Source organism: Myxine glutinosa, chromosome 3 (assembly GCF_964187855.1).
Source record: "Myxine glutinosa chromosome 3, kmMyxGlut1.1, whole genome shotgun sequence".
NCBI lineage: Eukaryota > Metazoa > Chordata > Myxini > Myxiniformes > Myxinidae > Myxine > Myxine glutinosa.
The window spans coordinates 170,880,452-170,907,739 of NC_136263.1; the positions used below are offsets into that span (position 1 = coordinate 170,880,452).

Sequence of the window (27,288 nt, forward strand, 5' to 3'; positions counted from 1 at the left end):
TCTGAACAAGTTGTGGCCTGGCATGCTCTTCTCCTCTGCCGTTATATACGTCCTCCTCGGCATCTTTTTCCAGAAGAGCCCTGTCTCCTCACAGTTGAAGATTTGCTGGGGGATGTATCGTTCGGCTTCTATCAGTTCGGCAAAAGTTATAATAAAATCTTCAGCTGCCTTCACATCCGCCTCACCAAGTCGACAACACGCACACCTCGCTCATGTTTTTCGACGATTGCGTGTTTTATATCCAAGCACATCATCCTCTTCTTCTTCTCAGTTATAATAAAATCTTCAGCTGCCTTCACTTCCGCCTCACCAAGTCGACAACACGCACACCTCGCTCATGTTTTTCGACGATTGCGTGTTTTATATCCAAGCACATCATCCTCTCTTCCCTTGGCACTCAATTTCTTAGGACCCATGGTTAAAACTAAGAAATTTTCCAACATAACCAAAATGCGAAAACAAAGCAGCAGCGATATACGGCAGAGATACTTGCACGGCAAGATAACCACGTGACCGGAACCCACCTGGTGGCGGGTAGCGTAAGCTCGTAACTCAGATCTCGGCTCGCATCTCAAAGCAATAAACCGCCCGAGCGACGGCTCGTATCTCGGAAAACTCGTAAGTTGGTGCACTCGTAAGTCAAGGTTCCACTGTATATATATATATATATATATATATATATATATATATATATATATATATATATATATATATATATATTATATATATATATATATATATATATATATATATATATATATATATATATATATATATACCGGTGTGTACCCCGGTTCAGAATAGGTACACCGTATCCCTGCATGTCGTAAGAGGCGACTAAAGGGGTTGGCGTCAGGAAGGGCACCCGGCCATAAAAACATTGCCTCAAAAAGAGAACCATGACAATTACGACTACATATGGGCAGGGTACAGCCCGAAGTACCCCGTGGGGGACCCCACTCCCTCTCGTCAAAACTCAAGGTGGGGAACCCGATCGAAGCAAGGGTGGAAATCATTCCATTTATGAAGACGAAACGTCTGATGCCCGACGTGGAGATCGGTTTCTGAGGTTTGGGACATGGAATGTAGGGACAATGACAGGGAGATCAGGAGAAGTGGTGGAAGTATTGGCCAGAAGAAGAGTGGACATATGTTGTGTGCAGGAGACGAGATGGAAGGGAACTGGTGTGAGAATGGTGAAGGGTAGGCAGGGACAGAAATACAAGTTCGTGTGGCAAGGGTGCCCGGAGGGCGTGAATGGTGTTGGTGTCCTGTTTTCTGAGGAGTTTGCAGACAGTGTGGTGAGTGTAACTAGAGTGAGTGAAAGGTTGATGATGGTGAAAATGATGATTGGAAAGCTCTTGGTGAACATCTCGGGATATGCTCCGCAGGTTGGTCGGAGCAATGAAGAGAAGGACAAGTTCTGGTGTGCTATCGAGAAGCTGATGGAAAACGTGAAAGATGAGGAAGTTGTTGTGGTAGGAGGAGACCTAAATGGACATGTGGGAAGGAGTATGGACGGTTTTGAGGGAGTTCATGGGGGTTACAGATATGGTGTGAGAAATGGAGAAGGTGAAAGGATTTTGGAGTTGGCTGATGGAGCTGATTTGTTGATTTGTAATACTCAGTTCCAGAAAGTGGATAATAAGCTTGTGACATACACGTCAGGTGGGTCGACGACAACCGTTGACTACCTGCTGGTGCGTAGGCGAGATAGGGGGCACCTCCGGGACACAAAGGTGATCCCGGGGGAGGAGGCTGTTTCACAGCACCACTTGGTTGTCTGCGACATAAGGGTGAAAGGTGCGAGTAGAGCTCGGCGGGTGAAGTACCAACTGAGAATGAAGGTGTGGAGGTTGAAAGAGGTGACAGTGAGGGAGGAATTAAATGAGGCTGAGTATGGTAGAGGATGATGTGGTTGAGCTTGAAAGTGGTTGGATGTCAATGAAAGATAGTCTGTTGGGAGCCGTTGGTGAGGTATGTGGATGGACAAAAGGACCACCGAGGCACTCGGAAACATGGTGGTGGGATGATGAAGTTGGAAAGAAGATTGACGAGAAGTGGAAGAAGTTTAAGGAGTGGCAGAAGGCGAAGGGTATGGGGGCAGAAAAGGCAGAGCATGAAAGTTATAAGGCAGCCAAGAAGGCTGCAAAGAAAGAGGTAGCAAAGGCACAGGAGGCATGTAGGAAAATGTTCAGAGAACGCTTGGATTTGGAAGAGGGTCAGAGAGCGGTATTCAGGATTGCAAAGCAGACAGCGAAAGAGAGGTGTGATGTGATGGGGGTGAGTTGCTTGAAGGATGAAGTGGGACAAATCGTTGTGGACCCAGATGGAATTAAAGGAAGATGGAAGAGATATATGGAAATACTGTTGAATGCAGCGAATGAATGGGATGGCAACATAGAGAGTATCCCAGTTTTAGGACCAGCAGAGACGATAACCGAGAAGGAAGTTGAGGAAGCGATAAAATCAATGAAGAGTAGAAAAGCGGGAGGGCCGACGGGAGTTGTGGGAGATATGTTGAAGGCAGCGGGAAATTGGGGTGTGAAGAGAATGACAGAGATCTGCAATCTGGTGGTGAAAGAAGGCCGCATTCCAGTGGATTGGGAACTGAGTACCCTCGTCCCTCTATACAAGGGGAAAGGTGACCCTCTGGACTGTGGCTCGTATCGAGCGATAAATTTATTGGAGCATGGAATGAAGGTATTGGAAAGGGTGTTGGAGAGGAGGATAAGGAAGAAAGTGAAGATTGACGAAATGCAGTTTGGATTTATGCCAGGAAGAGGAATGACAGACACGCTTTTTATTGTGAGGCAGTTGCAGGAGAAGTATATGGAGAAGAGGAAGAAGTTGTTTCTTGGGTTTGTTGATCTGGAGAAAGCATTCGATAGGGTTCCACGTGAAGTAGTGACATGGGCATTGAGGAAGTTAGGAGTGGAGGAATGGTTGATCAGAGTAGTGATGGCAATGTACCAAAGAGCACGCACAGCTGTAAGGACGAAGGACGGGAACAGTGGTGAGTTTGAGGTGAAGGTGGGAGTGCATCAGGGGTCGGTACTAAGTCCACTACTATTTGTAGCTGTGATGGAGGTGCTGGCTTAGAACGTAAAGGAGGGTTTACCGTGGGAGTTGTTGTATGCAGATGACCTGGTGTTGATTGCAGAAAGTATGGATGGACTGAAGGAGAAGATGAACAAGTGGAAGGAATGTATGGAGACAAAAGGTCTGAAGGTGAATATCGGAAAAACGAATGTGATGGCAAGTGGTAAAGCATGTGGTGAGGTGGAAAGAACTGGGAAGTGGCCGTGTGCTGTGTGCAGGAAGGGTGTCGGAGTGAATTCCATTCAATATACAATGTGCGTTGAGTGGGTTCATCAAAAATGTAGTGGTTTGAGAGGGTCATTAAACAGTGTGGCAGATACATTCAAGTGCAAGATGTGCACAGAGGGAGCTGCAGATGGAGGAAATGTTGAGTACTTGAGTTGGATCTTGGAGATGGCGTGAAGCTGGAAGGTGTGAAAACATTTTGTTACCAAGGAGACATGCTGAATGGAGAAGTTGGATCAGACCCGGCAACAGTTGCTTGAGTGAGATGTGCATGGAAGAAGTTTCGGGAACTGAATGGCGGGCTGACGAGGAGGGGAGTGTCGTTGAAGCTGAAGGGTAAGGTGTATGCTGCATGTGTGAGAAGTGTTATGATTTATGGAAGTGAAACATGGGTAATGAACGTAGAGCAGCAACGAAGGCTGGAGAGGGTGGAAATGCGAATGGTTCGGTGGATGTGTGGAGTATCATTGAGAGAGAGGAAGACAAATGATGAATTGCGAAAGATGATGGGAATAGAGCCTGTGATGGATGCTGTGAAGAGAAACAGGTTGAGATGGTTTGGTCATGTGTTGAGGAAGGATGAAAGTGACTGGTTGAGAAGAGTGATGGAAATGAATGTAGAAGGAAGTAGAGGACGGGGAAGACCGAGAAAGACTTGGCTAAAGATGGTTGAAGAAGAAATGCGGGCAAGGGGGTTAACAAGGAGCGATGCAGAAAATAGGGCAAAATGGAGAACATCGTCATGGGGACCACAAGGCTAACCCCCGCTCTTGCAGGGAAAATGGCCTTAAAATGCCTGTTGTGTGGGTGTGTGTGTGTGTGTGTGTGTGTGTGTGTGTGTGTGTGTGTGTGTGTGTGTGTGTGTGTGTGTGTGTGTGTATATATATATACACATATACTGAGATACGATCAAATGGACTTCATATATTAGTAAGTCTACCTGGTATCATGTCCTTTGGCACTGTACAGTGCTTGAAGACATCAAATCGATGATATGCTTTGCGACAGACCGATCCAGATTTTACCAAATACGGAGTTCATTTTGTTGCATCTCTTGCATATTCTTTGGCTTTTCTGCAGCTCCACATCCACATATCGCTTTTGGTGAAGTTCATGTGAGGAATCTGTGGGGCTCGGATTATAAGTTGGAGCCCACTCCATCTGTAAGCAAGGCTTTTTGCAGTATGGAACAAATTGGGACTGCGCCACGTGCGAAACAACCAGAACCACCTTTGCCTGGCTGATATGGATTGGGCTGCACATCTTCTTCCCTGAACACTACAGTCCTGACGTGGACGCCACCGTCAAGTGGTGTTCTGGTTGTTTAGCGAGTGGCACAATCACAATTTGTTCCATGCTGCACAATGCCTCGTCAGTGGTGTTCACATGTCTCAGAACGTATGGATGAGGAGCCATATAAAAGCCAACCTCTGCCAACTAATGTGCAAGAATTGCAACAAAATCTACTCCATTGTTTGGCAATATCTGGATCGGGCTATCACAAAGAATGTCATTGATTCAATGCCTTCATAGGTTCAAGCACTGTGATGCCAAAGCACATGCTACCACATACTAATCTATGTTTAATAAAAGGAGCCGTGTCTGTCTGTTTGTCTGTCTGTCGTGTTATAACTTGAGAACAGATTAATGGATTTCAATAAATCCAACTACGGTGGATTCGGGTAACTCCTGGGAGTGATTGTGATCCCCCCCCCAAAAACATTTTTTTATGGGTACATGGACACACGTGTCCAAACTGCAAATGCCAACACTTGACATTGGTTATCTCTGCATGTAGAGCAGGATCTCCCAGGCATCCTTTGTTTTTGTTTTTCTTCCCCCATAGATTAGCCATCGCAGCAAAATTGGTATGTCAGTCAGCGAAGCGACGGGTCTTATATTTTAGGATACATAATCTATTTGATTGTGTTTATGCCACAAATTGTAAAAAATAAAAGTTTGTTTGTAATCAGATGTGTTCATTTTATTCTGGCAGGTCACTAACAATCATCACCAAATCCTTCAATCCATCGCTGTCGTACTGCCACTGTGAGGCAAAGGTGTTGAGCTCTGACCTATCATGTCTGTATTTGATGCAGATACCACCTCAAAGCCAAAAATTCAAATGATTGTAGACTTTGTATGAAAATAAAAAACCCCATGAAAATTATTTGCATGCTCTGTTGAAGCCACACTCACTTGCTCTAGCTGGTGAAGGCGGTAGAAATAGCGATGCCAGAACTCTGTGTGAGAAACCGCAGCAGGAACCTGTTGAAGTGAAATCAATGTTAAAATAAGAAGCATTAAAACAAACATGGAAGACAAAGCTGACCAAACCTTTGAGATCATTAAACAAGGCTAAAAAAAACAATGTGCGTCCATCTTGAGGTGAGCCAGCCAACATCATTTTACAAATGTTAGGAATGAGCTCTCAACTCTTTATTCTTCTTCTAAGTCCTGATGGCACCTGGTTACATCTGTGTGTGCTTCCCCTCTAGGTCACCTCAAATGGCATCACAACTGACTCTTCTCGAGACAAGCCTAAATATCTCAACTCAACACTTGCCTCATAAGCGTGTGTACCCAACCGACCCATTGTCCCCATCTGATACCCTCACTCCTGGACAGCGTGACTTTTACTTAATCCTAAAAAGCAGAGAAAGTTCTAGCCAAAAATCTCTGAGTCCAGTGTCACAAAGTTGTCCAGACCTCCAACTAGAAGTAGTCCAGTGTTACGAACATCAGCAAAAGCACAACCTCTCCAGGGCAGACTAGATATCAAAGCTGGCCTCAAAAGCTAGCCGCAAACTTGCGGTGGTAAAAAGCTAGCCGCAGACTTGCGGCGGTCAAAAGCTAGACGCAGACTTGCGGCGGTCAAAAGCTAGCCGCAGACTTGCGACGGTCAAAAGCTAGCCGCAGACTTGAGGCAGTCAAAAGCTAGCCGCAGACTTGAGGCAGTCAAAAGCTAGCCGCAGACTTGAGGCAGTCAAAAGCTAGCCGCAGACTTGAGGCGGTCAAAAGCTAGCCGCAGACTTGCGGCGGTCAAAAGCTAGCCGCAGACTTGCGGCGGTCAAAAGCTAGCCGCAGACTTGCGGCGGTCAAAAGCTAGCCGCAGACTTGCGGCGGTCAAAAGCTAGCCACAGACTTGTGGCGGTCAAAAGTTAGCCGCAGACTTGCGGCTGTCAAAAGCTAGCCGCAGACTTGCGGCGGTCAAAAGCTAGCCGCAGATTTGCGGTGGTCAAAAGCTAACCGCAGACTTGCGGCGGTCAAAAGCTAGCCGCAGACTTGGTGATCAAAAGCTGGCCGCAGACTTGCGGCGGTCAAAAGCTAGCCGCAGACTTGCGGTGGTCAAAAGCTGGCCGCAGACTTGCGGTGGTCAAAAGCTGTCCGCTGACTTGCGGTGGTCAAAAGATAGCCGCAGACTTGCGGCAGTCAAAAGCTAGCCGCAGACTTGCGGCGGTCAAAAGCTAACCGCAGACTTGCGGCGGTCAAAAGCTAGCCGCAGACTTGGTGATCAAAAGCTGGCCGCACACCTGCGGCGGTCAAAAGCTAGCCGCAGACTTGCGGTGGTCAAAAGCTGGCCACAGACTTGGGGTGGTCAAAAGCTGTCTGCTGACTTGCGGTGGTCAAAAGCTAGCCGCAGACTTGCGGCGGTCAAAAGCTAGCCGCAGACTTGCGGCGGTCAAAAGCTAGCCGCAGACTTGCGGTGGTCAAAAGCTAGCCGCAGACTTGCGGCGGTCAAAAGCTAGCTGCAGACCTGCGGCGGTCAAAAGCTGGCCGCAGACTTGCGGTGGTCAAAAGCTGGCCGCAGACTTGTGGTGGTCAAAAGCTGGCCGCAGACTTGTGGTGGTCAAAAGCTGGCCGCAGACTTGTGGTGGTCAAAAGGTGGCCGCAGACTTGTGGCTGTCAAAAGCTAGCCGCAGACTTGCGGTGGTCAAAATCTGGCCGCAGACTTGTGGTGGTCAAAAGCTGGCCGCAGACTTACGGTTATCCAAAGCCAGCTGCAGACTGGCCTGAAATTCGAGTCGGTTGGGTTGTGGGGGAGAACAGTGTGGTGGTGTGAGTGAAGAGAGACATCAGATTATTGAACAGTGTGGGTATGGACAGGAGTTTCATTCATTCAGAGGGTTGAGGATTTATCAGAGCCAGATGGGCTGTGTGCGTAAGGTGTGTGAGTACGAGGTACACCAAAGCAGTTCCTTCAAAAAGGGGGCACGCAAGATGACTGGGAGAAACAGCCAAGTAGTAAACCACAGTGTTGAAGGTCCTGGAGTTGCACTTCAGCAGGGAAAGGAGGTGAGGCGAAGGAGAGGGATGTGGCCAGGTAGAGAAGTGGATGGATGGAGTGGTGTGTGGGGTACTTCAGAGTTTGAAAGGAAGGGTGGATGATAGATGGAGGGAGATTAAAGATTGTTTTCGAGTACGCATGTGTAACCTTTGGAGGGAAGAAATGTGTTGAGGGGTGAGAAAGAGGCCAGGTTGAGCAGGAGGCAGATGGAATATCCAGGAGCTGAGAAAGGATTTGAAGAACTTGAACAAAAGATGGAAGGAGAGAGGGAATAGATTTGGGGTGTTGAGGAAGCTGGCAAGAGTGAGGTTATTGAAGTTCAAAAGGGTAGAAAGGATGAAGAGAAGATGAGGTTCTTTGCGAACCCCGTTCGATATATGAAGGATCCGTTGGAGCATACTAGTTCTGGTGCACTGAAGGTACCGAAGGAAGACTTGGAAATTCACCTGTGTGTTGCATACACAGACACAAGGAGAGATGAAGTGGTCGAGAACATAGAAGGCTTAGTTTGACCGACAATGCCAGGTGTTCCATTTGATTCGTCCCCAAACGTGCTCCTCCCCAAACCCCGGTCACGGTATACCTCCGAGCCCCGAAAGGAGTCACGGCAGAAAGATGCGTTATTCTGTGTGTCAATGACCAATGGTGAAACCACACCAATTGTAACCAAAAAACAAGTATTGTATTAAGGTCACACAAGAATAACAGCACAAGAACAATATGAATCAATTGTACAACAAATATTATATCATTCCTATGATGGTACCATCAGTTTCTTACAATATAACTCACTGTGCTCCAAGTGAGCAAAAAGAAGATTCCCAAAGTCTCTGTCTCGGCACCAAGCCAAAGTCGATCCACGCTCCGGTGATCGCAAGAAAGATGTCGTATCGAGACCAGAATCCAGTTTGGCTGACAGTCACGCTGCCAAAGAGGCGCAAGGTGCCCTCAAAAGGCGATTGGGAAATCACACCTTCGGATATGAACGTTCAATGGCTCCCAAACGGAGAACCACAAATTCCCAATCGAAATCCACGTTACACACGCAAACCAGGGTAACGGCTGGGTGCAGTGAAATGGCTGGAGCGCGGTGAAAAGGCTGAAGTCATGCGAAAAGGCGGGAGCTAGGGAAAATGCCCGACGGGCCTGGACTGGAGGCGTACCTACACTCCAACGATTCTCTTCGGAATCAACCGCAAAACCCGACACGCAGGTTTATCTGTCACAGCGATAACCACTCTGTCGCAGGAATCCCTTTCCTGGGAAACCCAAAGTTCGCTCATGACCCCCGTTCGCCAGCGTCTCCTCGAGACCTCAAAGCAGCTCGGCTTTTCTTCCCGACCTCTCTTGCTCTGCTTTTCTCTTCCTCCTCTTCTTCTTCCGGTTTTCTCTCGATCCGGTTTCCGATTTCTTTTAAAACACTAATTTTTTTACCTTTTGCAAACAGTTATCTCCATTTCACTTAAACGATAACAATAATAGTACATGGAACCAAAAATGCTTACAGTGGATGAAAACCATAACGACGGAAGTGACGAATCCGTAACAGTGTTGCATACACAGACACAAGGAGAGATGAAGTGGTCGAGAACATAGAAGGCTTAGTTTGACCGACAATGCCAGGTGTTCCATTTGATTCGTCGGCGCTAAATATGTCTGAGGTTGAGGTAGTTATGAGGAAAGCACGGACAGCTTCCGCTACGGGACCAAGTGGGATACCATATAAGGTGTTTTAGAATTGTGGAGGCATCAGGCGATATCGATGTAAAGCTCTGAAGGTGGCGTGGAGGCAAGGAATGGTACCCAGTCAATAGAATGTTGTGAAAGCCCACAGAATCTTGTTTCTCACAGTCTGAGTCCTTTAGGTGCTTTTTTGCAAACTCCAAGCGGGCTTTCATGTGTCTTTCACTGAGGAGAGGCTTCCGTCTGGCCACTCTGCAATAAAGCCCAGATCGGTGGAGTGTTGCAGTGATGGTTGTCCTTCTGGAAGTTTCTCCCATCTCCACACAGGATCTCTGGAGCTCAGCCAGTGACCATCGGGTTCTTGGTCACCTCTCTTACCAAGGCCCTTCTCCCCTGATTGCTCCGTTTGGCCGGGCGGACAGCTCTAGGAAGAGTCTTGGTTGTTCCAAACTTCTTCCATTTAAGTGCTCTTGGGAACCTTCAAAGCAGCAGAATTTTTTTTATCGGCTTCCCCAAATCTGTGCCTCGACACAATCCTGTCTCTGAGCTCTGCAGGCAGTTTCTTCGACTCAATGGCTTGGCTTTTGCTGATATGCATCGTCAGGTGTGAGACCTTATACAGCAATACCCCGTTTTATGCCATTTCGACCTACGTCAAATCCGACTTTACGCCACTCTTCTAGAGTAAATTTCAGTTCAGCGAACGTCATTATGTGCAACTTTACGTCACTCCTACATCATAATAGGAGGACGTGAAAAAATTAATTTTTCCTTAAAAATATATTTAAAATAAATAAAATAGTACATAAAAATTAACAATAAAAGAAGCTAAAAAACAATTTAAAATACAATAAAAAGCACATTCAAAATATTTTTTAAATGTACGTACAGAATACGTACGCGTAGCTGCTGGTTCTCATTCAAAACAAAGGTGACGCCATATGCATTTTGTCCTGTGCTGCGGTCACGTGCTTGCTTTGCCTTTCACTGTTATTTTTGTGATTATTCCTTTACTGTGTCTGTTAGTCATGAGTCCAAAGAATGATCGTGCTAGTGTTTCCAAGCGTGGTTTGCATGCTTTAAACGTGCTTTGGCGTGCTTTGCACGCTTTAAACGGCGCTTCAGCTTGCACAACGTCAAGATTCAGGGCGAAGCCGCAGCTGCCGACACCGTAGCCGCCGAGGAATTTCCTGCCACATTGAAGAAGATCATTGAGGACGAGGGATTCTTGCCCGAGCAGATCTTCAACGTCGACGAAACGGGCCTTTTTTAGAAGAGGATGCCCGACAGATCCTTTATCTCGAAGGAGGAGAAGACCATGCCAGGCTACAAAGTTGCGAAGGAGCAGCTGACGCCAATGCTTGGGGGTAATTGCACCGGCGACTTCAAGCTGAAGCCGCTCTTGGTGTATCATGCGGCAAACCCCCAGGCACTTAAGAACATCCCGAAGGCGTCTATTCCCGTCATTTGGATGAATAATATGAAGGCATGGGTTTTGTGTTTGTCTTCATTTTAAGGCATTTTTAAGGCATTATGCCCGGTTTACGTCAAAAACCGAGTTACGTCACGGCTTATGGAACCAATTAATGACGTAGGCCGGGATATTGCGTTATAGACAGGTGTGTGCCTTTCCAAATCATGTCCAATTAATTGAATTTACCACAGGTGGACTCCAATCAAGGTGTAGAAACATCTCAAAGATGATCAAGAGAAATGGGAGGCACCTGAGCTAAATTTCAAGTGTCATTGCAAAGGGTATGAATACTTATGTCAATGTGATTTTTCAGTATTTTCTTTTTAATAAATTTGCAAAACTTTCTAAAATCCTGTTTTCTCTTTGTCATTATGCGGTATTGAGTGTAGATTGATGAGGGAAAAAATGAATTTAAATGATTTCAGCAGAAGGCTGCAACATAACAAAATGTGAAAAAAGTGAAGCGGCCTGAATACTTTCTGAATGCACTGTTTGTTTGTTTTCTGTTGGAGGTGTGTGTGTGTGTTTTGTTGCTGGTTTGTTGTGAGCAGTGTATGTTTTGAGGCTAGTTGGTTGGTTGGTTGCTCTAGCATATATTTCTGGTGCAGTGGATTATTGAGAGGAAGTTGTGGTTTGTGTTCTCACTAACTGGGGGTGGTGGTCGGCATGTATCCACATGTAGTAAACTACACATGGAGGCATATGTGCCTCTGCTGAGCCACCTCAGTGGACCGTATCGACGTCAAAGGGCCGAAACAGGATAATGCTGAGGACTCTGATTGAAGACCCAGTTAGCAGGGCACACTACTACCCCAATGTCGATGTGTTGCCTTCTACTCTGTCACCTTGCTCTTACATGAACCCAAACAAAGAATATACACTTCACTTGTGCAAACAGATGATGAGTAATCCACCCAACAAGCCCAGCAGATGCCGTGCAACTCACAAGCCGGGTGTACATTGCACGGATGGCCGGGCACATGGCAAGAAGATCCGAAACCTCCCTCTTCTTTTCTTTCAGGCTGAAAGCTGCAGCCCATGTCATGTAGGTTTCAGGGGGGCCTGGTTTGGGAAGTGCAGAGTTTCAGGTGGGAAGTGCAGAGCCTGAAAGAATGCTTTAATCACCCAATCAACGAGATAAGCTTAGATATAAAGGATTGATAACCACACTGAAGGACAGAAGCCAAGTTTAACACTTTGTGCTGCAGTATAACCCAGCCACTTACCATCGGGCTCATTGCAATAAGTAGCAGGATCTGCCTGAAGACTGTAGAATCGTGCCTACATCACACCAAAGGAAGAGTTTCATTATTAAGCAGCCTTTATATACAAGTTTAGCAGGGATGGAAAACTAGAAGTCACAAAATTACAAAAGTTAGCAAAAATCTAGACAAAATGTGAAATTATGAATAAAATAAACTTCTGTTTAAAGGAAAACATGGCACTAAAGCATGAAATACATTAAAACCTGCAGTGAAGAGGAGGGGTACCCTGACACCTCCACCAAACTCCCCTTCTCCTTCAACACATACACATACACATTATACCTTCGCACGATCATATGGCTCAGTCGAGCCTTGGGTGTTGGCCATGAGCACAATGTTCTCCTCTTGATCCAAAGTGCTTCCTAGGGAAGGGGCAAAGGCTTCGGAAATGGTGCCGAAGATGCTGGACAAGCCCTCCTTAACTCGCTGCCCAGTGTGCGAGGAGCCGTCGACCTGAGGAGAGTGTGAGAACAATGTCTGACAAGATTGCGATTATAAAGTGCACAATGGAGAACAGACAAATTCTATCCACAATGCAATGTATTCATAAGTTTTGTTAATAGTAGAATATCAGATATTCAATTATTCGGTCCCAACACCAAATACATGCATGGCTTTATTATTGCCTTTATATTGTGTGCACAGTCTGTTAGAAGGAATACTTCCAATAGTTGAGAGCGCTGCTCGGAGAGGTGACCTTTTCCCGGCAGTGTTTTCTGGACGTGTTGCACATTGAGAAGCTGTGGAGTTATTGTCCTCATCGTGGTTACCTTTTGCCTGCATGCTGGCGGCAGCATTGCCCGACCACACAGCCCAATATACACTTCATAGCGGCCTTTGGTGGCCTCAAAAAGGATGTCAAGGCCAATGTGTGGTAGGTTAAATGTGTGTGGTAATTCTGAAGATCTACACCCAAAATTTGGAGCCTTTATGTGCTACGGTTTGGCCGTGAAAGAATAGCGTACAAACAAACACTTGAAAATATTTACAAGATATACCCTTAGGATATCCAGACTTAGTGGCATATTGGTTAAAGTGTCTATTTCTAGTCTGGGAGGTCAGCAATTCGAACCCCAGCCAAATCACAGGAAAAAAGAAAATAATTGTACGTGCTGCTTCCTTGCTCGACGCTGAACAATAACAAAAGGGACAGAGCATGGAAAAACGACCAATTGTTGGTAATTATAGGGCAGGCTTGATGGACCCTAATGGCCTCCTCCTGTGTTGAATTTCCTTGTAAGGCCTGCCGCCGCACATTAGCTGACGTAACACTTATGTGACAAAACAAAATTGTCAACAACAAATCTTGTACAATCTTCTTTTGCTGGAGACTGCCGCACACAAGGTGACAATCAACAATACTTTTCTTCAAACAAAATGGCAATGAGGAAGTAATGCAAGTGAGGACGAGAAGGGTGAAAGCAATGAGCATTGCTGCTTTAGCAATCATGCTGGTCTGTCACCAACATTGTGCCAGGAGAAAGAAGCTGTTGTGGGTAAAGCCCTGAGTGGAGACAAGGCGGTCTTAGGGAGCATTCAACAACTTGCGAGTGGAACTTGCCATAGAAAATAAAGGAACTCCTATTTATATTTACTAGCAAATACCCATTCCTTCTCGGAATGTGTCGGTGCATTAAAATCACATTTACGCTTCTTCTTCTTCTTCTTCAATTCCAGAAAGACGTGCATTTAAAACAAGTACCCTTCAGATTAAACTGACGAAAAAATTTGTTCCAAGTAAATCGATAATCAGCTTACAAACGGTACCATTTTTATTATCCTACAACAGCAGTGTTACGTGCTCCTCCCCAAACCCCGGTCACGGTGTACCTCCGAGCCTCGAAAGGAGTCACGGCAGAAAAAAGTGCTATTACGTGTGCCAATGACCAATAGTGAAACCGCACAAATCAATCAATACCAAAACCAAGTATTGTATTAATGTCACACAAGAATAACAACTTGCACAAGTACAATATAAATTCAATTGCACAACAAAATACCATATAATACCTATGATGGTACCACCAGTTTCTTAACTCGATAACTCACGGTGCTCCACGTGAGCGAAATGTAACACCCCCAAAGTCACTGTCCTGGCACCAGGCCAAAGTCGATCCACGCTCCGGTGATCACAAGACAAAGGTCGTATCGAGACCAGAACCCTGGACGGCTGACAGTCAACGCTGCCGAAGAGCCGCTGGGTGGGTGTCGGGCCGACGTCGGTCAGGCAAAAGTTCACCCATAAGGTGACTGGGAATTCACACCTTCAGTTCACCAGATAAGGACGCCGATATGAACGAGCAGCGGCTCCCAATCGGAAACCGCGAATTACCAGGCGAAATCCACGTCACACACGCGAACCAGGCTAACGGCTGGCTCGAGGTGAAATGGCTCGTGCGAGGCGAAATGGCAGACGGGCCCGTAATGGAGGCATACCTGTTCTCCAACAACGATTCACTTCGGAACCACAAAACCCGTCACGCAGGTTTATCTGTCACAGCGATAACGACTCTGTCACAGGAATCCCTTTCCCGGGGAAACCAATATTCACGAGTGACCAACGTTCGCCAGCGTCCGCTCGATACCTCGAAGCCGATCGGCCTCTCTCCCGACCTCTTGCTCTGCTTCAGCCTCCTCTTCTTCTTCTTCCGGTTTTCCCTCAATCCATTTCGTTTTTCTTTTAAAACATTAATTTTTCCTTTTGAAGACAGTTATCTCCATTTCACTCAAACTATAACAATAGTACATGGAACTACAAATGCTTCCAGTGGATGAAAACCACAAAGACGGAAGTGACGAATCCGTAACAGCAGGAACAAGGTACCTGGGTAACACAGTAGTGCAATTTAAATAAGCATGGACTCCACAAATGCACACATACACAAAACAGCAGACTAGGATAGCAGGTCGAGCAGGTCAGCCTGGGCAGCGCTGCTGGGTGACCATGACGTCCCAAACTATCAAAGATGGTACTCGCTCTGCTAGAACGGCAGCAGTTCAGATGTGAGGTCTGGCTAGGTAGTCTAAATGTGGAATCAATGGATGGGAGAGGAGTCAAAGTGGTTAAGATGAGGCTGAGGAGTATAGAGTTTAGTTTTAGAATGTGTTCAGCAGACCAAATGGAAAGGGGACAGAGAAAGGACATTGATAGGAGAATACAAGATGTTACACGAGATGGAAGAAGTAATGGAGTTGGAATCATAGTTTCGGAAGAGAACAAGGAGGTGGTGAGAACGGAGAGATGAGAGGATGGGATGGTTATGGCAATATGGCATGGTTGGTGATCCAGAAATAAATGGTGTGCGTCATGTCTGTGTACGGGCCTTCGACTTTAGGAACCGAGTCAAAGAAGCCGGAATTGAGGGCCGCACTCGAGACGATGATGGAAATGGTTGAACTGTAGGCAATGCTATGTGCTGCAGGAGACTTCAATGCAAATGTGAGAGTAATGGAGCTGGGTAAAGGGGAACGTGCTGGTTGATTTGGATGGTGAATGAGGCTAGTTAGTGGCAGAAAGGGGGCGAAATGAAGGGTTGGGAAAGGCAATTTCAAGGAGCTGTTGAACTGTAGAGGAAGCCACATGAGCTGGAATTACTGAGCTATGTAATGGGGAATGTACAAATCATGCAGATTAGAGAAAAGGAGGTGCTGAAAGTGTTCATGAAGACGACGAAGGGGAGTGTGCTAGGCAACGCTAATTATTGGGTAAAATGCCAGGGGCATAGAGAAGGCCCCTTTATATAAGGCTATGTGCCATGTAGCAAAGTATAGAAAAGAAGGGACATTCTGTAGCTTGAAGAAAATGCCAAACAATACAAAATAAGGGGCGTTCAAAAAATCTCGTGTGCATGCTGGACTACCCTTGTGTTCTGAGGAGGAACCAAGTAATGCTCTCAAAAAGTTAATAGAAAGGGGCACCTTGCATATGGGAAATAAAATATATTTACTTATTCACGCAGGTGTACAAGCCTGGTGTTGGCTTAGCGGTTAGGGTGCCGGCTTGGGATCCTAGGATCCTGAGTTTGAATCCCGGTCGATCGTTGAATTAACGCCAGGGGGGTTGACTCAACCTATCATCTTTCCAAGGTCGGCAAATTGAGTACCAACTTGCTGGAATGGGGCCTGCTGGGATGAATGTGCCAGTGTGTGCCCCGGTTTAGAATAGGTACACCGTATCCCTGTGTGTCATAAGAGGTGACCAAAGGGTTGGCGTCAGGAAGGGCATCCGGCCATAAAAGCATTGCCTCAAAAAGGGAACCATGATGATTGTCATGGGGCCTGCAAGGCTAACCCCTGCTCTAGCAGGGAAAAGGCCTTACAAGGGGATTGTTTTTTTGTTGTTGTTTGGCCATTTCCATCGATTTAGATTAAGTGAGTTTGCTTTAACACGTCATCAATTTATTTGACAATCCTTGGTCAAGCAATTCAGGATCACAAAGATATGTCTATGATTGTTGTTAGGATAGTTGTGGACCACCAGCATGACAGCACTCCAAAACTACAAGACAGGACAGCATTTAGAATCATACTAACGTAATCATGACTTCAAATAAACAAACAAAAAAAATACCTATGTTGGGGGGCAACCCCCTTCCCCATCCTCCCCCAACTCCATACACCTCCTAAGACCCCAATTTTTCTAATGCCTTGAACAAACATTATCATGGGTGATTAAGGTTTTGGTCAAGTTTCATCGAAATTGCGTGTGTAGTTTCTGAAAAGAAAGCAAATACCTATTTTGGTTGGTCAAATCTGGACCCAATTTGACCCCGGTGAACCCACTTAGACCCCGATTTTTTTTAATGCCGTGAACAAACTTTAGTCACAACACAACAAATATCATTTGTGCCAAATTTGGTCGCAATCCCTTCAGCGGTTTCGGAGACGAAGTTGCAAGTGTTTACGGACGGAAGGACTGATGGACGGACAGACAACGCGCCATCGCATAAGCTCCCCTGGACTTCGTCCAGGTGAGCTAAAAACCAATGCACAGCCGGCTGTGTCCGGTTGGTGGAATAGTTGGATCACCGTCTCAACTAGGATTTCTCAGAATTCCTGAAAATAGATGCTTTCTTTATCTAAACTTGTGGAATAATTTATACCAGTGAGTGCAAATGCACTAGTGTTGCAGTTTTTCTTTTTCTTCATTTTCACGGCAATACTTGTGTGCGCGCACGCATGCACGCACGCACGCACGCACGCACGCACACACACACACACACACAATTAATTGTACAGTATCGGTTGTTCCTAAACTGAAATATAAATAATTTAAAGGATTGATGTAAATGATGCTAATTTCACAACATCCCATATTCAACTTTATTTAAATTGTAAACCTCAAACAAAGTTCCTCTACCTAAACTTAAAAGCAAGAATGTTAACCCGTAAGCAATTGACTAGTTTCCCGACTGCATGGATCATCAGCCGGGCACCGTTCTTCCTCGAGGTTTCAATCCTTTCAGCCCAGGACCTCTCCAAACGGCGGATCCACAACCTCGATCATGGATCCACATCAATAGCTGGTCAATCAGTAGATCCACAACCTCAGTTGCGTTCAGGCAGTCAGTCAACCCATCAATGCAACATCACTTATTCCAACTTTACTCACAATAGGATTTAATATCATATTGTTACAGACGCGGTTTTAGATGTTATATTGACCGAGCGGTGGTGTATTTAACCGCGTCCGAACAGTTACTCCCCGATTAGAACCCGATTCCACCCGACGTTGACCAGATCGCCCCACAGATATTCAATCGGGAAACCTCTAAAGCGACCGAAAGAGAATGAAAAAGAAGAAGAAGAAGAATACGGAGGAAGAACAGATTTATTATACACACACAAGCAATGGATGGAAGAAGCAGTAACACAGCGAATCGTTAACTTACACTATTCATTTTTACTTAACCCCAAGACAACGAGCAGGACAGGACGTTCACACTTACACAGGGGATATTGCAGGCAGGTAGGGCTTGAGGTGGATTGCTTGAGAGGGAGGCAAGGTCGGGGGCAGCAGCTCTCAATTCCTCGCGGTTTTGGCGGGAAAACCCTCCGTCGCGTATCCGCTGCGGTAGACGTCACGCGCTGGTTCGGCACACCTGCTCCTCTTCTTGTGGTGGAGCCGTCTCCCTCCTTTCAGCGCGTCTCTCCAAAGCTGGTTTCCTTGCCGAGTACCTCTCCTCTTTGGCTTGGAGCGTTTCGCATCTCACCGCTCCTCTTGGTGCCGCCTCTTTGCTCATCTCCCAGGTCATCTGGTAAAGCAGTCCCTTACAGTCGCCTTTATCACCTCGGGCGGAATTAAGCCGCCGGCTCCGAGGGCACGCCTAACGGGTCGCTCACCGCGGTGCTGATTGGCTGTTAGGGCTGGCTCACTCCTCCCCTCTTATGACGAGGTGGAGACACGCCTTTCTTCTCCGAGATTAGCACATGGGCAATGGCGGCCTGCGGGATTGAAAACAACTCCCCTTTTGAAAGGAACTTTGGAGAGCGGAGATGTTTGGGGAAATTGGAAGGGCCTACGCTTATTTTGTTTGATACAATGCAAAGTCAATCTAGTGGGAAACACATATTTAGCCTACATGGAATAAGGAAATACACTATTTAAAAGATATATCGTGACCTGCGTGTAAGTTTCATGGAATTAACTAGGAGGACGGCTGCGACCATTATTTACATTAACAGGGTGTTACCATACTTTTGTAACGTTCACATTGTAACGTTTCCACATTCGTTACAATATATTTATAACTTTCCTTACACTCAATAATATGATATCATTAAATCATGCACATCTTACGTTAAATAAACCATATCTACCAACCAGCACGGCCACACAACCTACCTCTCGATCAAACTGTATTTCGAATGTTCAAACTGTCACCTATAACGGCTTTTGCATGCTGCCGTATCCTAGCAACCACTGATTCCTAGCAACATTGATTTGTAGTATATTTAATTCTTATATTGTATTGCATTTAAATAAAGATCTCATTAATAATATTATTACTATTCGTATTGTATTTGACCAATTCGATTTGGTGTCTTTTTGTGATATAAAAGAAAACTTGTTTTAATCTACCAACTGTAGCCCCCTGTGCTAACATACGTCTGACTAGTTGTTGTAATTTATTGACCAGTTCAGAGCTGTGTGTGGTTGCTCTTACAGTCCGAATTATTTCACCTGCAACCGTACCATAAAATAGCTTTTGGGAATGTTGCTGTCTAAGAAAGGCATTCGGACAATGTGGAATGGAAATGCATCTCGTTTATCAAATAATTTGGTGTGAAATTTATTATTATGGATATCAATTTCTAATTCTAAAAAGGAAACTGAAGTGGAAGTTTGGTTTTCCTTGTTTAATTCAAGTTATTTTGGATACATGTCATCATGAAGCTGCTCAAATATAAATCCATCATTAATTGCCAACAAATCATCCATGAACCTGAAGACGTTTCCGCATTTTCGTGCAGTTGTTAATTTATTCCTGCACATGTTCTGGACCCAATCAAACTCGTACATGTGCAGAAACAAATTTGCAAAGGGGCCGGATCTGAACCCATGGGTATGCCCACTGTCTGCTGGAGTATCTTGTTGCCAAATGTAAAGAAACTGTTGTTTAGCAGAAATCGAATACTTTCTTTGAGTTTATGTTTTGAAAAACTACATGAATATTGATTATCCTTTACAGACCAGTGTGCTCTGTTTTGATATACATTAATGTATACTCTATTACCTCCTGCAAATGCTTTATCTACTGCTCTGTCCAATGCGGTTACTAGCTTGTCATGTGGAATGTTTGTGTACAATGTGAAAAAGTCAAAAGTTGAAAGACATTTTGCCTTACCCTTGTTGTTAATGTTGTGGATACTGTCGATTACCGGTTTGGAATTGTCAATGATCCAGAATTTCTTAATACCAGAATAAAACTTCACTTTTTCATGGTAGTTTTTTAAGCATTTATAGATTAGTTTCATTGCCGCTGTAATACTGCCCGACAAAGGTTTCAAACTACATCCTCTACTTGCGATGATGAACCTCATCTTACAAGGATGTTTGTGCATTTTTGGGATCCAGTAAATGATGGTAATTCATGGTGTTTATCCGGAACTAACAGTCTTCTCACCGTTGAGTGATTTGTACGGTGTTGTATCAAGTCTGTTTCGTTATCGTTACTTATTTTGTAGGTCTTTGAAATTCCCGTGTCTAAGCCCAATTCTTCCAAAAGTGTTTGAATGTAGAATGTTTTACATACAAATGCAATATTATTATTTGCTTTGTCAATTGGAACAATAACATATTGTGTTTGAAGCTGCCTTAAGCAATCACGTGTCTCTGGATTGTTTAAAATTGCCTTTGGATTATTGATTCGAACTTTTCTTTTCAAATCAACAACTCTCCTTTTCACATGTTTCTCTACCTCCTCCAACCATAAAGCCATTTGTGTGTTTGGTACTTTATGTTTATCAATTTGTTCTTTCATCCATTCGCCCAGTCCCATCATTGTAAGTTCCATTGCTTTATTCCAGTTTATTCTTTTATTTTCTCTATCATTTGGTCCTTTTGTAAGTAATGCACGTAATCTTTTATCTTTCACTATTCTGAGATCACCTGTGATAACGTGTTTATGATGTGGATCTTTGAATGCGGAATGTTCACAATTACAATGATGTGTGTTATTTAACCATTCCTCTACATCTATAGATTGTACAGTGTCCTTGTAGTTGAAGATCTTTCCCCGAATTGAATTTCCCAAGGTGTACCCAACTCTTGGTCGCTCTCTCTGTTGTATTGTTTCTGAAAGTTTACTCCACACTTCCTTATGTTGAAGTATTTTCTCGATATTTATCATTTCCACCCCTTTGTTATCAAACATAATTTTGATGATATCATTGTCTTTTCTACGATTCACTTTTTTGGGTTTCTCTTTGTACATTTTATAATCAATCATGTCCAGAATTGCTTCCATGTGTTGGATTGGGAGTTCCTCTTGATCGTCCTCTTCCATTAATCTGTTCACGATTTGCCAAACTTCTTTCAGTTGTTGTTTTTTTAAGGTATTGATCTTAATTCTGCTGCTGTTAAGTAATGTGCAGATATTGGATTTGTTAAGATCTAACCATTCATTTACAATTTGTTGTGGTGTGGCTATAATTGGACATTTACGTCCATAGTTATGTACTCTGTGTCTCTGAGAGTCTCGTGGTAAGGTGTTAAAAACAGAGCCGATGATGTTTTGTCCATTTTGCTGTGTATATGTGTCATTAATTCTTTCATTTAATCCATAAGGGTAAGCAGTTCTCAATTCTTTAATCCAGAAAAGTTCTCTACGCTTACGTAATTGTGCGATTGTTTTATCTTCCATCCCATTCTTTTTTCGGCCATTTCCGCTTATATTTTCGATAACCTGAACACTGAAGCTCGCATTTTTACAATATCCAGAAGTAAAATGATGGGTAAGTAGTGGACAATCAGTAGTTTTATCTGGGTTTTTCATGCTGCTCCTGTGTGCATTCATTCTCACATTACATCTCTGCATTGTTTCACCAACATATTGCATCGCACATTTGCTACAGGTCAATAGGTAAACTATATTTGAGGTTTTACATGTAATTAATCATTTAGTTTCTTTTAACTTGTAACATCTAGCCGTTACTGTACAATTAATTATATTGTTTGTGGTAAATATAAGACAAGTTTTGCAATTGCAAATCCCACATTTACGCACTTTGACTTCGGACAAGTGTTCCCCATTGGCTAACCCAGAATGGCCACCTCCTACAGCCTGGATATCTGAGTTAACTACAGCATTACCTTGTCGAGGAACACAAATCCTCTGAGGAGGGTTAGTCCCCAGGGAGGCTAGTTCAGCTGGGGTTAGTCCCCTGCTTCACCTTTCATTTTGTATAATTTAATCATTTTCATGCTTTGAAATGTAGTTGAACAAACATAAAATATCATATAAATGTAGTTTAACAAACACATTAAAATCACATCAACATGGAAGAATGAATGAATGAATGAATGAGAAACAGTATAGTGGATTTTCCACCAAAAGATGACAAATTTTTTTATTAAAACACAAATTAAAACACAAATTAAAACACACACACACACACACACACACACACACACACACACACACACACACACACACACACACACACACACACACACACACACACACACACACACACACACACACGGAAAAGACGTAACCTCCAGGTGCACCGAGTACCAGCGACGTCAACCGCCTCATGTATCCGTCTCCATGCATGTGGGATTTGTGTCGCAGCTTCTCTATGAGCCTTCAGAAAAACTTCTTTTTTTTTAAATTACAATTTTGAAAAACAAAATAAAAGGATTTCACCTTGTTGTTGTGGTACACAATACAGTATAACAGTAAACAGCACAGTAGTTAACCTGGAAACAGTAAAACTACCCATAAATGTTTTATAATCCGAATGTTCTTGATTGTCGCAGTGTTGCTCAATTCACAGACCAGACTAACCACCCAAAGCCTGTCCTAATGACGTAGATCAAGTAGGCCTAGATCGAGCCACATAAAATAGGCCTAAATTGAACACGATCAGATAGGCCTAGATTGAAGCCTATAGTATAATATATACACAGCTAGCAACTCACAATTCCACCAAAGGTGCCAAAATGTCCCTCCAGCGATGAGCAAGGCATCAGCAAACCATTTTGTAAAAATCAGGTCTCACTAAATCAAATATAGCACTCACGGAGAGCTTTTCCCGCACAGCAGTTGCCGTGGCAGCGATGGTAGATGTCGTGTCATGTTGGACAACTTCAGTGAACTCGGACAAGTCGCGCTTGATGAATTCCAAGGTTTCAGCAGACTAAGAGATCATACGGGCAAGAACATCCCACATAGATCATCACACACAGTCCACAAATGTGTCATAAATACCACCTAGATACGAAGTACCACTTTTTCCAGAATAACTGGGAAATTGCACTTCGATGCTATTTAATGGTACAATAAATTTGAAACCTCGCAATACATCAGACATGAATAACGAACAAATTATTCAAATGAGCAAATACCAATAAATTAAGGGGCACGAGACATCACAGCTTGGAAAAAAAAGTCACGGTGGCAGAGGTAACCATCAGGACAGGTCACGGAGGTTGCATTTCATGCTCAGTCGTAGTACGTGTTTGCAAATGAAGGTGAAAAGTGAGAAAACAAAACTTGATTAATGATCTGATCGAATGTTGTCGTTTCGTATGCAGCTGCTGGTGGCATCATTTCTGGAAGCGCAGCTGTGCCTCTGATGCGGTGCCCCTGTTACCAGTAAGGTGGTGCTCATTCTGGCGACCTCAGAAGGGTGACAGGCCGAGTCAACCCACCTGGTGTTAGTTGCAACGACACGACAGGGGCTCCAAATCAAGACCCTAACATCTTAATCCAGCCTCCTGAACCGTTAAGCCAACAACAGGCTATCACATCCAATAAGTGTTTTTCAAACTTCATTGGTTCAAATTTGATACAATTATTTAATTTTTCATTTTGAATCTGGCTTTAGCTTCATTTTGCAATATTATCAAACTTAATGGAACAGTCACAGCACAATGACGTGAATAAAAGCTCAAAGACTGAATTTTGTCTCAAAACCAATCTTCATTGGGAGCATGAAACAGTCTTGGGTCAAAGGTCAACGTGCAGGTCACGTGACCCCGTGACGTATCAAAAGATCTCGAGCCGTGGCTTCATCTCCCACTCCTTACTCTAGTCAGCGTCATCACCTTCGTGGAGGACAAGCCTTCTGCCATATGTGTGTACGTAATATTATAGAAGACCCTAACATCCAGTCATTGGAGTACTGGACCATTACCTTCGCTCTGGCGTTCTGCAGCGTCTGATTTACCCATGAGCCCCACCAGCCTCCGTCAGCCTCGCTGTGTGGCACAGAAACACGGCAGGAGCATCAAACGCCCATCCAAAATAACAAATCACATCCCACAAAGGCCTACAGCCATTCAAATGAGCACTACGCCACTCACCTTTCCGCCATCACGACGTCCGCATCACTTGCTAAACAATCTTACGTCACGGGTCACGTGATACACACACATCTAACGATTTGCGAAAGAGACGAATGACGTCAGACACTGACATCTTCGTGATCCCTCGATTTCGATTGATGGTTTCTTCACACCCAAAATTTTCTCGGTAGTTTGAAATATATATGTTTACGAAAGATAACGAACTGAAACCTCAGGACCCGAAAACATTCCAGTCGCACAAAAAAAAAAAAAACTCGGCATAGGAGCTGAACAAGCAGCGCTTAGCAACTACACCGCCCAAGGCAGTATTACACGTTTTATCATTATTATCACAATATATTTGGGATTACGATTGCTGAAACACCAGGTACAATAAATATGACATTGTTTTTCATAATGGAGAATGCTGATATACCCTAGCTAAATTTTCACCCAATATATATACCGGTGAAGCGCGGTGCTACGCGCGCGACTTGCTACCAAGGAGGAAGCGGACAAACGCGGTTAAAACAAAAGTGTCTTTATTGACAAGAGGTCACTGTAGCACTGGCGCGCTCCGGGCTGCGCGCCCGGTGTATATCCTGAGGCCACGCCTACCCCTTGGGCGTGGCCGCCGCCCACTTGGTGCGCGGAATGATGTCACCACGCCAGTGGGCTTTCGTGTCCGCCACACGCACCCCCCCCCCCCCCCCCCCAGAATTCCCGTGCACCTGGAGGGCCAGTTTGCGGGGCAAACGGATGACCCGGCCGAAGCGCCCTCTGGCGACCGGCGGCGTCCGGGGTGCAGGGATGCCAGCTGGGATGCCCCCGGCTGTACCCGGGATAGGTGCCGGACCGGGGGGCGGTGTGCCGGCGGTGCTGGGCGGTGCCGGGGTTCCGCCCGCTGGGGGGCGGCCCCAACGCGGGAGCCGAGCCACCGGCGGTGGGTGGTCCACGTCGAGGTGGGCCGGCTTGAGTCGATCCACCAAGACGCGGTCGGGAGTACCGCCGATGTCCAAGGTGAAGTATTTCACTCCGGTCTCCAGCACGCGGAAAGGCCGTTGTACGGGGGCCGCAGTGGTGTCCGGTGGGCGTCGTGCCGGACGAAGACATAGTCCGTGGTGCGAAGCTCCGGGGTGACGTGCGTGGGTGGGTGCCCGTGGTGCGCCGTCGGCACCGGGGCGAACCTCCGGGCGGTCTCCTGCAGCGCGGAGCGCTCCTGCGCCGCAGACCAAGGTGCCGTGGGGTCGGGGAGGAACTCGCCCGGCACCCGCAGCGGTTGTCCAAAGACCATCTCCGCCGCGGATGCGCGCAGGTCCTCCTTGGGCACCGTCCGGAGGCCCAGCAGGACCCAGAGGAGCCTGTCGACCCAGCCGCCGTCGCGGAGGGTGGCCCGGAGCGCGGCCTTCAACGAGCGGTGGAACTGCTCGCACAGGCCGTTGGCCTGGGGGTGGTAGGCCGTGGTTCGGTGCAGCTGGACCCCGAGCCCCCGCGCGACCACAGCCCAGAGCTCCGAGGTGAACTGGGGGCCGCGGTCAGACGAGATGTCCGAGGGGGTGCCGAACCGGGCGACCCAGGTGGCGATGAACGCCTGCGCGACGTCCGCCGCCGTCGTCACCGCCAAAGCACGGCTTCCGGCCACCGGGTGGTGTGGTCCACCATGGTAAGGACATGGATGAAACCCCGCGAGGGGGGCAGAGGTCCCACCAGGTCCACGTGCATGTGGTCGAACCTACGTGCCGGCACCGTAAACGGGGCCGATGGGGCCTGGGTATGCCGGTGCACCTTCGCGCCCTGGCACGCGAGGCACGTCCTGGTCCAGCCGCGGACGGCCTTCCGGAGGCCATGCCAGACAAACTTGTCGGCGACCAACCTCTGGGAGGCCTTCGTGCCCGGGTGGGACAGGCCGTGGATGGCGTCAAAAACCTGGCGCTGCCAGCCCGCGGGCACGATGGGGCGAGGCCGCCCGAGGGAGACGTCACACAAGAGGGCCGTGCCCGCGCCGTCGAACGGCACCTCGGTGACGCGGAGGCCCGTGACGGCAGTCCGCAAGGCCTGGACACTGGGGTCGGCGGCCTGGTCTGCCGCCATCCAGGCATAGTCGATGCCAAGGTGGACCGCGTGGGCGACGGACCGGGATAGGCAATCCGCCACCGGGTTGTCTTTTCCCGCGACGTGCCGGATGTCCGTCGTGTATTCGGACACGGCCGAGCGGTGACGCTGCTGCCGGGCCGACCACGGCTCGGTGACCTTGCCCATTGCGAAGACCAGCGGCTTGTGGTCGACGAAGGCCGTGAACGCACGGCCCTCGAGCAGATGGCGGAAGTGCCTGACCGCCAGGTGAAGCCCGAGCAACTCGCAGTCGAAGGTACTGTAACGGCGTTCGGGCGGGCGAAGCTGCCGGCTGAAGAATGCCAGCGGTTGCCAAGCACCACGCACCCATTGCTCGTGCACCGCGCCCACCGCGTAGTCCGAGGCGTCAGTGGTGAGGGCGATCGGTGCATCGGGCGCCGGGTGCGCGAGCATGGTGGCGTTAGCCAAGGCGAGCTTCGCGCCTGCGAACGCCGCGTCCATCTGCTCGGTCCAGGTAACGTCACCTTTGCCCGGCTTCCCTCGGAGGGCCTCGTGGAGGGGCCGCAGGAGCTGAGCAATGCGGGGCAGGAACCGATGGTAAAAGTTCACCATGCCCAGGAACTCCTGGAGCCCCTTAATCATGCGGGGGCGCGGAAACCCCCTCACCGCCCCCACCTTGGCTGGTAGGGGGACGGCCCCGTGCCTCGTGACGCGGTACCCCAAAAAGTCGATGTCGGCGACGCCGAACTGGCACTTAGCGGGGTTCACGATGAGGCCATGTTGGCCCAGACGTTCGAAGAGCGTGCGAAAATGGTGAAGGTGCTCTTCGCGGGACACGCTGGCGACAAGGATGTCGTCCAGGTAGACGTACACGAAATCCAAGTCGCACAAGACGCTGTCCATAAGTCGCTGGAACGCCTGAGCCGCTTTTTTCAAACCGAAGGGCATCCGAAGAAATTCGAACCGTCCGAATGGCGTGATGACCGCCGTCTTCGGGATGTCCTCCGGCCTGACGGGGACCTGATGGTAGCCACGTATGAGGTCCACCTTTGAAAAGAAGGACATGCCCGCCAACCAGGCGGAGAAGTCCTGTATGTGGGGGACGGGGTAGCGGTCGGGGGTGGTGGCGTCGTTGAGGCACCGGTAGTCCCCGCACGGTCGCCAT

At 46.8% G+C, this 27,288-nt stretch overlaps 1 protein-coding gene across 1 annotated transcript in view; it reads right to left on the reverse strand.

Annotated features, from left to right (window-relative positions):
- BSDC1 (BSD domain containing 1) overlaps positions 1-24,239 on the reverse strand; it is a 37,413-nt gene extending 13,174 nt beyond the window's left edge. The window contains exons 1-7 of the mRNA XM_068109840.2: positions 24,069-24,239; positions 23,900-23,963; positions 22,784-22,900; positions 12,320-12,490; positions 11,999-12,053; positions 11,719-11,834; positions 5,527-5,595 (exon numbers count right to left, since the gene is read on the reverse strand). Coding sequence (XP_067965941.1) covers positions 5,527-5,595; positions 11,719-11,834; positions 11,999-12,053; positions 12,320-12,490; positions 22,784-22,900; positions 23,900-23,963; positions 24,069-24,079 — 603 coding nt within the window. The 5' untranslated portion in view covers positions 24,080-24,239. The remainder of the gene's footprint in view (positions 1-5,526; positions 5,596-11,718; positions 11,835-11,998; positions 12,054-12,319; positions 12,491-22,783; positions 22,901-23,899; positions 23,964-24,068) is intronic.
- Between the last annotated feature and the right edge of the window lie 3,049 nt (positions 24,240-27,288).